Below are 13,181 nucleotides of genomic sequence, written 5' to 3' on the forward strand. Positions count from 1 at the left end.
CGCGCGCGTGCGCGTGTGTATGTTTGTACGTGCGTGTGTGTGCGTGTGCATGTGTGTGTGTGTGTGTTGAGGTGAACCCGGGAGTCGTTCATAGTAATGTTTGTTAGAATATGTTCTATAACATACCACGTCAAGCCGGTGTTCATTTCACATTACATCGAAGAAGAAGAAGAAGATATAGCAAAAAAGAAAGAACGTTAAAAACAAAACGAAAAAAAAAAATGAAAGAAAGGGGGTTTGGGGGGGATATCCCATCTCAAATCTTCTGATAGCTGCTGGTTGTCGTGGAGTACGAAGGGACGTAACCACCAGCGATGACTGGCTGATTCACTGTGGGGTATTCTCGAACAACCTGCAACATATGCACACATAGCGTACACGCATGCGTCAGAACACACATAGGCCGCTCTTTCGCTTTAACACACACGTGTAGTGTAAGTATAATTGTAAACACAGACACAGATATCTCACATACTCTCTCTCTCTCTCTCTCTCTCTCTCTCTCTCTCTCTCTCTCTCTTCTTCTTCTTCTTCTTCTTCTTCTTCTTCTTCTTCTCTTTTTTTCCCTCTGTAATAATCATTTCATTTTATAATGATTTGATCTTTTCAGTGATAATATGTGTCGTTGCGTCGTACTTAGGCTGTGTACATGTTTTTATTTATGCGCTTTATTTTCATGTGTAATTGTGTGTGTCTGTCTGTCTGTGTCTGTGTACGTGTCTGTGTGAATGTTTTGCTATTGCTTTGTCTTTTTTCCCCTTTTTTTCTGCCCTTGAGGGCTGGATGTAAACACACACACACACACACACACACACACACACACACACACACACACACACACACTCTCTCTCTCTTCCTTCCTTTCTTACGTTCCTCCATCACTCCCCTCGCTGTGTATTTCTCGTCAACAAACACGTGTAGTGCAAGTATTATTGTAAACACACACAGACATCTCTCTCTCTCTCTCTCTCTCTCTCTCTCTCTTCCAAAATTTTTGACAGACCCGCGTGACTCGCATATATCTTCGGCGGCGGCGGCCGTAAAAGGCGCCGACGGCGGCAAAGACCAACACGACGAAGACAACGGCAAAGACGATGCCGACGATAACACCAGCGGCTAAGGCACAGCCGTCCCGCTCGTCCGAGTCATCCCCACAGTCGTCGTAGCCGTTGCAGACCAGCTGGCTGGACACGCACAGACCGTTGTTGCACTGGAAATCGTCTCCGTAACACGAACCTGTCCGTCGGAGGAAAAATGCGAACATTTTATTCATTCATTCATTTTGGCCTTTTCCTCCTCATGAAGGGAACTCTACATCTCTTTCCACTCACAACAAACTGAGGATCTTCAACACCAACGTTACGGCAGTCCACTTGTATGGCTCTGAAACACGGCGAACAACCAAGACGAACACAAACAAACTACAGGCCTTCATCAATAGATGCCTGCGCCATATTTTAAACATCAGATGTCCAGAGACCATATCAAACGCCTGCCTCTGGAGAAGAACCAACCAGGTGCCCATCAGTGAGGAGATCAGGAGGGGGAAATGGAGCTGGATAGGCCACTCCGTTCGAGAGCCTCAAGACGACACCACAAGACAGGCACTTGAATGGAACCCCCAAGTAAAGAGGAGAGTGGGCAGACCAAAGTAGACCTGGAGAAGAAGCACAGAGGATGAGATGAGGGCAGCCGGATGGACATGGGCCCGGCTGAAGAGGACAGCCCAAAACCGAGCCCGCTAGAGGAGTGCTGTTGCAGTCTTATGCTCCACAAGAGTCAAGAGGCATAATTCAAAGTAAGTCAAAGTCGTTATTGAAGGTGTGGTATGAAAACACTATCGGCACAACAAATCTTTACATTGAATTCAATGACAAAATTACAACAATGTAGGTTACGTACAACTCCCAGACCCGAATCTGAAACGTCTTATACCTACAAATATAAATCGAATTGTATGATGACAACGTCCTCATTTACAAAGGTGACGAGCAGTATCATAAGTTTGAATACAGAGGAGCGGCTGTATAACTTTGGTCATCCAAGGCCGAACAACAAAACACTGAATGTACTTCATCATTTTCACGTGCATCTTTACACAGTGGACATATAAGATAAGTTTAGGTATGTAAGTCAACGGCGAACAGTAATATCAGACAATCCAAATCTAAATCTTATCTTCTTCTTCTTTTTTTAAATAGGCCTGTTTATCAACTTTATTTGATATAATATGTTGGAACAGTACAGTACATCGACTTTAACTGTCAGTACAAATCAAAATTATTATGTTACTATATTGATTTTAAACAATCAATTCTTGCCGTCTACAATCAACAAGTCTGCTGCCAAAAATCTGCAGAAATGCCGCTTAAGTTTCCAGCGCCTTGATTAATCCATAGCATGTCGTAACTGATATAACACAAACCTGTCGGCAGTGATTGGAAAGCCTAGAAGAGAAAAAGTAGTAAAAACAGAATAAAAAATATATCCTCTCTGTGTGTGTGTGTGGGGGGGGGGGGTACGGTATATATATATATATATATATATATATATATATATATATATATATATATATATATGCGTGTGTGTGTGTTGTGGCAGTTATATTAGCGAAATTTACGTAAATCATATATTGTTCATCTTTTCAAATTGATAATCATTTAGAATAATCAGAATAAACATCAAGAGAGGTCTAACACTAGTATCACATACTTCGGACAAGCGATCAACATTTCGTTATGAAAGTGATCTGTCATGGACTTTGATCTTGAACTTCGCTCTGGTTTAAAAAAGAAATGACAGACCGGTTATCGCCAGCACTGTTCCACGACACTTGACACTTACATATATCACTGGGTCAATGGTGGTTTGTGCGGCTGAAAGGCAAAGGAACATGACTTTGACCGAAAACAATCTGGTTACCTGGTCCAATTCTTTTGACAATTAACATACGACCGAAACAAAGCTGCCAATTTGCGAACTATTTAGATGGGGCATTCCTGAGAGAAACGACCGCTCAAGTTTTGATTTAAAAAAACAACAACTACTTTTACCTTTGATCGCGAAAGAGAATTTTGGTGCAAAATGACACGATTTTGGTGACATGCAGCACGCGCAGGTGTGTTTTTCCTTCCTATCATTGGGCTGTAACGTGATACGCTTAAACAGACTGACAAGAAACGCTTGAAAACGTCCCGGTCTCTCAATCCCCACGACAGACTGAAAATGTTCTGATCGCAGCACAAGAATCCAGCCAAACCTGTTAAATTTGAATTTAATGATCTGTTGTTGGCTGACGCCTTTAAGGGTCGGGGCTTGGGTCTTGGAGCCAGCCTTTTCTGTGACATAACAACCTCTGTAAGCTATGATAATCAATAAATGATTTTTTTTAAATGTGGAGCTATGCACACGGATTTTTGGGTTTGGGTTTTTTTTATCAGTATTTACTCACTGTTTGTGGCGTTGTAGATAGAGGTGATGAGCAGTTTGAAATCTCCGTATGTGCTGACCTGGGCCCTGTTGTTCAGCTCTATGGTCACCTTGCTTGCCGCCGTTCGGTAGTTTTTGCTGGGGGCTGACGTTCCGCATACACCATAGGACGCTGTGTGGACGCGAATAGGCTCAACACTGTGAATTAGGACTTCTCTCTCTCTCTCTCTCTCTCTCTCTCTCTCTCTCTCCCTGCCCTTGTCTCTGACTCCCTCCATCCCCCCCCCACTCTCTCCCTGTTGATTTGTTACTGTCAGTTTTAACCATAACTCGTATAGTTTTGTATACATGCGTCTGCACGAAGTACGTTTGCGTGCGCTGACTGAATTCACGTTGCAATAGCTTCAGACAGAAAACAAAGGACATTTTCTTTATTATGATGAATCTCTTTTTTATGTTATCACAATAAAGACAACTAAATTAGAACAGAGCGAGGCACAACGATAATGACTGTTCATTCAGAAAAAAACAAGGCTTCATTTCATGGGGTTGTTCTGACGCTATTGCAAAATTGTTTATCATGAAATGCATTTCCCATGCCAGTCACCCATTACACTACCCATTGATATAACCCGTAAGTGATTACAGCAATACTAAACCAAGAAGTTTATTTTTGCAAAGATTTTTTTGATGGATGTAGTATTGGTTAAATTTGTCGTATTCTCTTTTATCAAAAAATTAGCTGTTGTGGGATTTGGTTTGGTTTGGTTTGTTGCTTTCCCCCTCCTCATGTTGATGGTCTTCTTATACGGCCTTCCTAGTCAGCTTTGCGTTGGGCAATATGCAGTACAATATGATGTCATGGAAACAATAGAATGCAATAATACTGTATTGTAAACTGAACAGATTCGAGGTGAGGTCAACTGAACTGAATCCACGTCCTGTCTGAATATATAACGCCGACCCGGACCATAACGTACCTTAAACATTGCCCTTCCTCGTGGGTGAAAGATCAACCATACCACTCTCATTTAACTCACTCAGTACGGCCAGTCCTCTCTTCTCCTCTACACAGACCCCTCGGATGTCCGGTGGGTGTCTGAATGACCCAACCTTTAGCTTCCGTCGTCAGAATTGTGGTATTCTTTGTCAACATTCACCTCTTCAGTATAAGAGCCTTCCGCCTGCAGTATTTTGATGATGGCAATTGGGGTGAAACGCTGTTAACGTCGTCTCTTTCGCCGTTCGTATGGAGAGAGTTATTAACTCTTTATATCTTGATTAGTGTTGCTACTAATTCATCCAAATTTGATGACTTTTTACTAGGTTTTGCTTCTCGCCACCAAATATTTTTTTTATCGTTTTGTCTGTAAACAAAGGAGTATATGAAACACAATCCTCTCGTGTAACATTATCCACGCTGTCGTTTGGCTCTTCATATCTTTATCAGTTTTGCTGTTTGATTCAAATTTAATGGTTCTGTCCATTAGTGGGGTCTGCTTTTCCCCACCAGATGTCTTGGTTCTTTTCGGCTATATCCACATGTCTTCCCCTCCATTCCTCTGTTTGACTGATGGAGTGAACGTCCACGCCTTGTTGTGAACACTACTCATTCTGTCTTGAGGGGTAATGTTGTGGATATTGCCTTTTTTTTCTTTTTGTAAACAAAGGAGTGGTTTTGTTCGTAAACAAAGGAGTAGTTTCGTTTGTAAACAAAGGAGTATATAAACAAATTAAGTCTTACGTAAGGATAAAGGGTGGAGATTTTTCCGATCTCCCAGGACAACGTATGTGCAGATCTGTCAGTGCCTGAACCCCCTTCGTGTGTATACGCACGCAGAAGATCAAATACGCACGTTAAAGATCCTATAATCCATGTCAGCGTTCGGTGGGTTAAGGAAACAAGAACACACCCAGCATGCACACCCCCGAAAACGGAGTATGGCTGCCTACATGGCGGGGTAAATAAACAAAACGGTCATACAAGTAAAATGTTAAATGTTACATGTTTGTCTGAGTGTGTATGTGTGCGTGCCTGAAATCTGATTGAATGACACAGGGAACGAATGATCAGCGCCCAATGGCAGCCGTCACTCGGCTCTACCCAGGTAGGCAGCCTGTTGTGTAAATGACCCCGTGTTTGTAAAGCGCTTAGAGCTTGGTCTCCGACCTGAGGATAGGCGCTATATATGTATCCATTTCAACCAATCAGTCACTCTTACAAGCATACTCACGTGTGAGGAACCTGTCGCCTTCCTGAATGACCAAGGGCCCCAGACGAACAGGTGGACTTGCGCGCCATGTCCAGCATCAGCACTCGCACCTGAAGCTGCCTGGAGGTGTCCTTACTCTGCACGGCCATGCTGCACGTGTAGGGGGCCTTGGGGATGATGGAGCGAGTGTCCGAGAACCTCAGAATCATGTCCTTGGACAGTCGGTAACTTCCTCTTCCGCAGTAGTCTTCGATGTATTCTGGAATGTAAAGCAATTGTTTGGACGCTTCTTCTCCTCTTCCTCCTCCCCCTCCTCCTCTTCCTTCTTCTTCTTCTTTGTTCATGAGCTGCATCTCCCACGATCATGACTAAGCTTTTGTTGTTGTTGGGGGGGGGGGACTTTTTTGTTGTTTGTTTTTTAGTGCTTTTTTTTGTTTGTTTGTTTTTTTGTTTGTTTGTTGTTTTGTTTGTTTGGTTGGTTTTTTTGGGGGGGTTGTGTGTGTGCTCCGCTGTGTAAGCAACCATACTCCATTTTCCGGGGGTGTCATACTTGATACGTTCTTGTTCTTGTTTCCAGAAAGCTCACATGGGGATTATGAGATCTTTAACGTGTGCATTTTAGCAGTGATCGAGAGTTCGAAACCCCGTTTCGGCCTGGTGTTGTGTCCTTGGGAAAGTTACTTTACTCCGATACCCCTCACTCCACCAAAGTGTAAACCTCAGCTGAGGAAGGTTATAACGGCGAGAGAGAGGATTGGGCCCCGCCTTTATGCCGAGCCCAAAACACAGTGAACGTGAATTCACTGCCGAAAGGGACTATGGGGACATTTGAGCTTTAATTGCAAGAACAGTGTAGAGCATTGTGGTTTTTGATTTGGTCTGGTTTCCCTGGGTACACAGGCGTGTTGGGTACGATCATGTGTGTGCAAATGGAGGAGGGAGGCGTGTTCTATTGCTTCTGCGCACTCATGTACGCGTGGGAAACAGATGCAGCTGTGTACATATGCTTACTACCCCCCACCCCCCACCCCCCTCATTTCCCTTCCCGAATTTCACACGTGCGTGCACTCTCTCTCTCTCTCTCTCTCTCTCTCTCTCTCTCTCACACACACACACACACACACACACATGCATACATACATACACACACACACGCATGCATGCACGCACGCACTCACACTCATATACATACATACATACATAAAAGTGTGTGTACTTACATGCAAGCACGTTCTCGTGCTACCATTAAAATGTCACAGACAGTACAAACAGCATGAATACTGGGATCTAACAATGACATGGTAGGTGGAGGGGAAATTAAGGACGAAGAAAACAAATCTTAAAAGTGATCTTGAGCCTCCCCCACCCCGTCTTTCTCAATGATATTTCATTTGTGCGCATGCTTACACGTACGTGTAGATGTGTGTTTGTGTATGAATGACTTTACTTTTTGAACGCAAACCAATAAACTATAATCAGTCATCAAACTCTGCAGTAGAAGATATAACAAAATTCGTGTCCTCCCAGATAAACAAGGGAGCTAATCAAACATTTCACAACAACCGTGTAACAGAGTCCGATCATAGGCCAAGGGGTGAAATAATTGGACTGATGATCATATTGTGCGAGTGTTTCGCGTATTTGAGTGGCAGAGCGCACTGTTGCGGTATAGATTGTCGCCCCTGCATGGATTGTCGCCGGCGACAATAAGTGCAGCCCTTGTTGCGACATGTATTGTCGCCCCTGCATGGATTGTCACCAGCGACAAATCGTACAGGGGCCACGATACATGCCGCAAGACGAGGAAGCGAGGGGTGTGGCTTCCATTCGCGCAAGGAGCGGTGTGGAAGCCTGTTCGTACCCTCTGGTTGGTTTTTGCCCCAGTGTCAAATCTAGCTATTCCAGATTAACCCCGGGTTCTATGTCACAGTGTGTGTGTGTGTGTGTGTGTGGCAGAATGGTTAAGACGCTCATCTGCCAATACAGAGTCCGTGAGGGTCTGGGTTCGATTCCCGCTCTTGCCCACAGGCAAGGAATTCCCTCACAGTATCTGACATTTTGACAATGCTGCTTGTGGTCCAACGACGGAGAAGGGGGTAAGTGGGAAGGTAGCGCTTTTATGGTCAAGACACTTATCTGCCACTACAGTGTCCGTGAGGATGTGGGTTCGATTTCCGCTCTCGCCCTCTTTCCCAAGTTGGACTGGAAAATCAAACTGAACGTATAGTCATTCGGATGAGACGATAAACCGCGGTCTCGTGTGCGGCACGCACTTGGCGCACTGAAAAAGAACCCATGGCAACGACCATGAAGTCCTCTGGCAAAATTTTATGGAAGAAATCCTTTCTGATAGGTACGCAGATAGGTATATATGTGCATGCGGTCGAGGCTTGACTAAACGTTTTGGGTTTTGCTGCTGATCAGGCATCGGCCTAGCAGATGTGGTGTAGCGTTTATGGATTTTTACGAATGCAGTGAGAAACTGAAACTGTGTGTAGTTGGGTGTGTGAAACAAAAACGGAGACATACAGATATCTACTGCGTTTTAGGTCACGTCAGATGGTAGTGTTGGCTTCTGATATGTTTTTTATGTTTGTTCAAGTGTCCGCATATGCATCTTATTGCTGGGGTGCAGCGGAGAGTGGGATGGATGTTCGTGTTACATCTGTTTTTGTCTGTTTTTGTTGTTGTTGTTTTGCTTGTTTTTTTCCTTCTCTTTCCCCTGCCCACTCCGTAAAGGCTGCTCTCAAGAATCACTTGCATTCAAGTGTGAATATAGAGGAAAGAGTGCGTGCGCGCATGCGTGTGTGTCGATATCTGTATGCGTGCGCGCGTGTGTGTATTTGAACAGGACACGGATGTAATTTTGCAGGCTGCAATGCCAATAGGCCTTGTGACATAATCATTTCCTCCTCCGAACATGGTGTGGAAAGACCGTTTGTAAACAAGAGCTCCTACAATGTACTCCATCAAAGTCAAAGAGCATAGACGACGTGTGTGTGTGTGTGTGTGTGTGTGTGTGTGTGTGTGTGTGTGTGATGTCACATCGATAGTAAGCGCACATGTACACATTAAAACAATCGAAATACACTCATACCTGCGTACGTACACACGGAGAGGAACGAACACACACACACACACACACACAATTTTTTTTAACAAAGTTCTGAATATATGACTATCAACCTAGTTTGTCAATCCACAGTGTCTACACAGAGAGAGAGAGAGAGTCACGCACTACTGTTGACTATTATTAACTCCACACTGCATTTTCGTGACACTGACACGACAAACAGTACTCGCCTGTTTTCGGTGAATATCCAACAACCACAGCTGGCAAAACAGCGACGAGAACGAACCACATGGTCGCCATTTTCTCTCTTGTCAACGCCGACAGTGGTACGGTTACAGCTGTATCACGAAAATTTTCAAACGAACCTAAGCCACTAGCAACAAGCGAAGAATATTCAGCCAATATATCAGGACGAGAATCGACCCAGTGCAACTTTTTGTTTTTCGTTTTTCTTTTCCTTCCCTTTTCCTTGTTTTTCTTCCTGGCACGATTTACAGTCTTTCGCAACAGCAAAACACTGTCACTCAAACAAACTGTAGATACACAAGAAACCTTGATTCAGTGCTGGGTCCAACTGACTTCACTTACATTGTGTTGGCTGATCCGTAACTTGGTCAAGTGAAAACCACTCCAACGCAGACAAGAAAAATCTCTTGAGCCCTGATAACAATGGGTTTCGCTGAGTGATGATTAATGCGCATACAAGGCAAGTAAGTGATTAGCTTTAAAGTTTCGGTGGGACAGGAAGGCCAACATGAACGTTTAGTTGTTGTGGAAAAAAATAGATAACGAGCGCGCGCGCGCACACACACACACACACACACACACACACACAGATTTTTCGTATATGATGTCGATCACGCGTAATCTCTCACTCGCCCTCTCCCCTCTCTCTCTCTTTCTCTCTCTCTCTCTCTCTCTCTTTCTGTCTGGGACACACACGCACACACTCACTCATACACACACACAAATGTGTGTGCACATATAAGAATACGCGCGCATGTTTTCACTCTCGCATACACATATAGACCTTACACTTGGTTTCCATGCTTTTTTTCTTTATTTCTAACACATTTAAAGCAACACACACAAGTACAGAGTGGAGAAAACATATATCAGATTTCCATCTAGCGTTCCATGTGGCATGAATACAAAATGTCAACAAAGTGGAAATCGCGTAACAAGAAATTAAAAACCCAGACCAAGACGGTGAGTCTTTTGAATGAGTCCTATTCGTCATGATTGCATAAATAATAAATAAAACCAGAGAGAACACCAGTAACCGATTCGCCAAATCCTGATGAGCGGGAGATTTTCGCCAATTCCATTCGAATCAAGCTGGGTGTGCATGCATATATGTAATCTGTGGTCGAGATCCCCGTTCGCGAGACATCGCGTAGATGGGGGGGCCACATGGGAAAATTAGATTGCAAGCATCTACCCGTTCCGTGTCCGTGGCCAAAACGACTCAAACTGTGGATAATTATGTTTGAGTGTGTTTGTGTGCATGCACGCTCATGACCACAAGCGATCTAACCACACCATGTTCGAAAGAGGAAATAATTATGTCGCAAGGCCTATCGTCAGCACTGCAGCCTGCTAAATCACATCCGTATCCTGTTCAAATGCACGCGCGCGCACACACACACACACACACACACACACACAATAATTCGCCGTTTGAATTGTGTTGGCCTCCCGTTCATTACGATACTAGCATGTACGCGAATCGGTTACTGGGCTTTGTGTGTACGTAGCCTTACAAAGACAACGATAAAATGAATATATAAAAAAATATATATAAATATAATTCAAAGCCCGCTGGGACACTAAAGAAAGCACAGGAGGCCGTCAGGGCTGTTTCCGAGGCAGAACAGAATGTCAGTTTCATTCTAAAGGAGGCGTGCGTCAGCGTGCTGAATGATCACCATATACGCTACACCACGTCTGCTCCTGGGAGCGGGGATGGGTGGCTTGGAGGAGGTGGAGAAGCAGATTCTGACCTACCCATTAACCTAACTGGTCAGGCCTTGACAGCCTATCCCAGGTTTTAATGATACATGAACATAAAATGAAATGAATAAAAAATAAATTAGAAATATATATCTTTATAAAGACACGAAAACGGCAAACGAGACAGAAGAGAGAAAAAAAAACTATAGTCAGGTGCAGAGGAAAGACCTTGCAGAGAATAATCTATGGTGATGACCATCGGGCAGCATTTTAAACAGGTAGGCTTAGGCAACAGACACAACCAACAAACTAGCAGAGAGAGAAAACCATCTGAAGCGGCATATAAAACCCACCAAATGATATTGAAAAGATGTGAAACGTACATACAAACTGTGAAACAGCAATGAAAAAATATCCCACCCTCCCCCCCCCAAAAAGGAAAGATATAGATGTGTGTGTGTAATTAAATGAAACAAAACTGAAACCACAGTAAAAACTAGAACTCAGAAGTGTGAAACAGAAGAAATTTACAATGATTTTTTAAAGATATTTTATAAACACAACAACATGAGCAACACAGTTCTGTAAGCCAGGAAACTCTTTTTCTTGTGCTTCCAACCCGCCTAGCTGTTAAACGAATAAACAACAAGTAGTATGAAATACTAATATCAAGCACGAGATACTTTTTTTTCTTTGTTTTAGTCACATTTACCTTAAAGGTGCAGGAAAAATTATGTTTATGGTGCACTATAAGATTAACAATATCAATCGTGCACTACTTAGGCGGACAACAGCAAACGTGTTCATTGGGTGCATGTGGTATCGAGGATGCTTAAAGTCCATCAAAAAGCAATGGGTTGTAGCAGCCCACATTTACGGTCTGAACCAAGTCACATCCATAACATCAACAATGGTGATCGTGTGTACCCGGTGTGAAAATAAACGCATCAATTTTTTTTTTTTTTTTTCAATTAAAAAAAACAAAACAAAAACAACGTTCAAATCAAAAATTGCGATGACGGGCGCAACATCCGAGAGGTCATAGCGTTGGACTTTCAACCTGAGAGTCCCAGCTAGTACCTGAACCCCCTTCGTGTGTGTGCGCACGCGGAAGATCAAACACGCACGTTAAATATCCCGTAATCCATGTCAGCGTTCGGTGGATTATGGAAACAAGAACATACCCCTCACCTCCGCCCCCCACACCCTCCGAAAATGGAATATGACTGCTTGCATGGTGGGGTTAAAACGGTCACACACGTAAAAGTCCACTCGTGCATACGAATGAACGTGGGAGGAGTCGAGGCCCACGAGCGAAAGATAAAAGCGATGTAGGTCTTGGGGGGAAATGAAATTCGAGGAGCCGATGGGCACACGTTCACAAAGAGACCACTGCAGGACGTGACCTCAGTTTGAATTTGAAGTGTTTCGATTCAGAAAGAAATGAAACACAATAAGTGGCATTCATAAAACAGTATCAAATTACAAAGTATGGGAGCAAGCCAGAAGGAAAAGACAAGAAATTATTTATTTCAAGCGCCTCTAGCTGCGTTTTGATAATAATGATGATAACACAAAAACCGTTATCAGCTCACAATCTGAAACACTCTTTGGACTGCTGACAGTCGCGTGATTGTGTCTGCTGAAATCCATTGCTTCATCCCTGTATCTAAAAATATCAATGTCATCGACACACCACTGTCACGTCATTACTCATTGTCATTAGCACACAACATCATTGAATTACTGAGTTATTCAGTGTCATCGGATTTTTGCTACGACCGTATGAAGCAATGCCATCAAAAATGCAGGTCACTATAGGTGCTCGTGTCGAGTTAAAAAGACCGTCACAAACAATATTTTTTAGGGGAAGTGGTGGGGGGGGGGAAGATAGGCTGTAAGGGCGCTTGCAATGTAGATAAGATTAGCATGTTTTGCAAGCAAACACACACACACACACACACACACACACACACACACTTAGAGAGAGATAGCGTTTTCAACATGGTCTGAATCAATGTCAAAAATAGAGGCCTTGCTCTGAACGAGCTTGTAACATTGTGCAAGCGATACAGTTCACAGATACAGGCACGACCGTATTTAAATGGGTGAAGTGGTATTTCTTGTTTGAAAAGAATTAAAAGTCACCGGTACCACACTGCAAAGACCTTACAAATATGACAGACAGGACAAAGTGACTGAAGAACAAGCAAGCAGTATATGACAAAGAACAAAACGTGGCGATTTTAAGACTCACAAGCTGTGCAGTTGACAGGAGAAAAAAATCTCCACATGGAAAAGTAGATTTATATCAGCAAAATCAGTAAAGTGCACATTGTAACTCACACGCTGTTTGCGATTTCATATTTATCATAATTGTGAACTGCACACCATCTATAACATCATTGTGAACTGCAGTTTTTTTATGACATGTAGTAAAGTGTATATTTCTATATATATATATAATTCATAAAGCAAGGCGTACACTCTTTATGGCATATTTTTTGTAAGGT

At 43.2% G+C, this 13,181-nt stretch overlaps 1 protein-coding gene across 1 annotated transcript; it reads right to left on the bottom strand.

Annotated features, from left to right (window-relative positions):
• Positions 1-1,009: 1,009 nt before the first annotated feature.
• LOC143300584 (uncharacterized) lies at positions 1,010-9,446 on the bottom strand. Its single transcript, XM_076614359.1, has 4 exons — positions 8,946-9,446; positions 5,664-5,901; positions 3,452-3,601; positions 1,010-1,236 (listed from the first exon to the last, which is right to left on the bottom strand). The coding sequence occupies exons 1-4, from the start codon at positions 9,013-9,015 to the stop codon at positions 1,146-1,148; spliced, it is 549 nt and encodes a 182-aa protein (XP_076470474.1). The 5' UTR covers positions 9,016-9,446; the 3' UTR covers positions 1,010-1,145.
• Between the last annotated feature and the right edge of the window lie 3,735 nt (positions 9,447-13,181).

The sequence above is a fragment of the Babylonia areolata genome, chromosome 26 (genome assembly GCF_041734735.1).
Source record: "Babylonia areolata isolate BAREFJ2019XMU chromosome 26, ASM4173473v1, whole genome shotgun sequence".
In the NCBI taxonomy this organism is placed as follows: Eukaryota; Metazoa; Mollusca; class Gastropoda; order Neogastropoda; family Buccinidae; genus Babylonia; species Babylonia areolata.

Bases quoted from the DNA above. Each gene is read 5' to 3' on its own strand.
- LOC143300584 (XM_076614359.1), bottom strand. From the start codon at position 9,015: ATGGCGACCATGTGGTTCGTTCTCGTCGCTGTTTTGCCAGCTGTGGTT. The intron at 5,902-8,945 runs GCGAGTACTGTT...TTTACATTCCAG, and splicing joins TGGATATTCACCGAAAACAG to AATACATCGAAGACTACTGC. The intron at 1,237-3,451 runs GTGAGTAAATAC...TCCGACGGACAG, and splicing joins TATCTACAACGCCACAAACA to GTTCGTGTTACGGAGACGAT.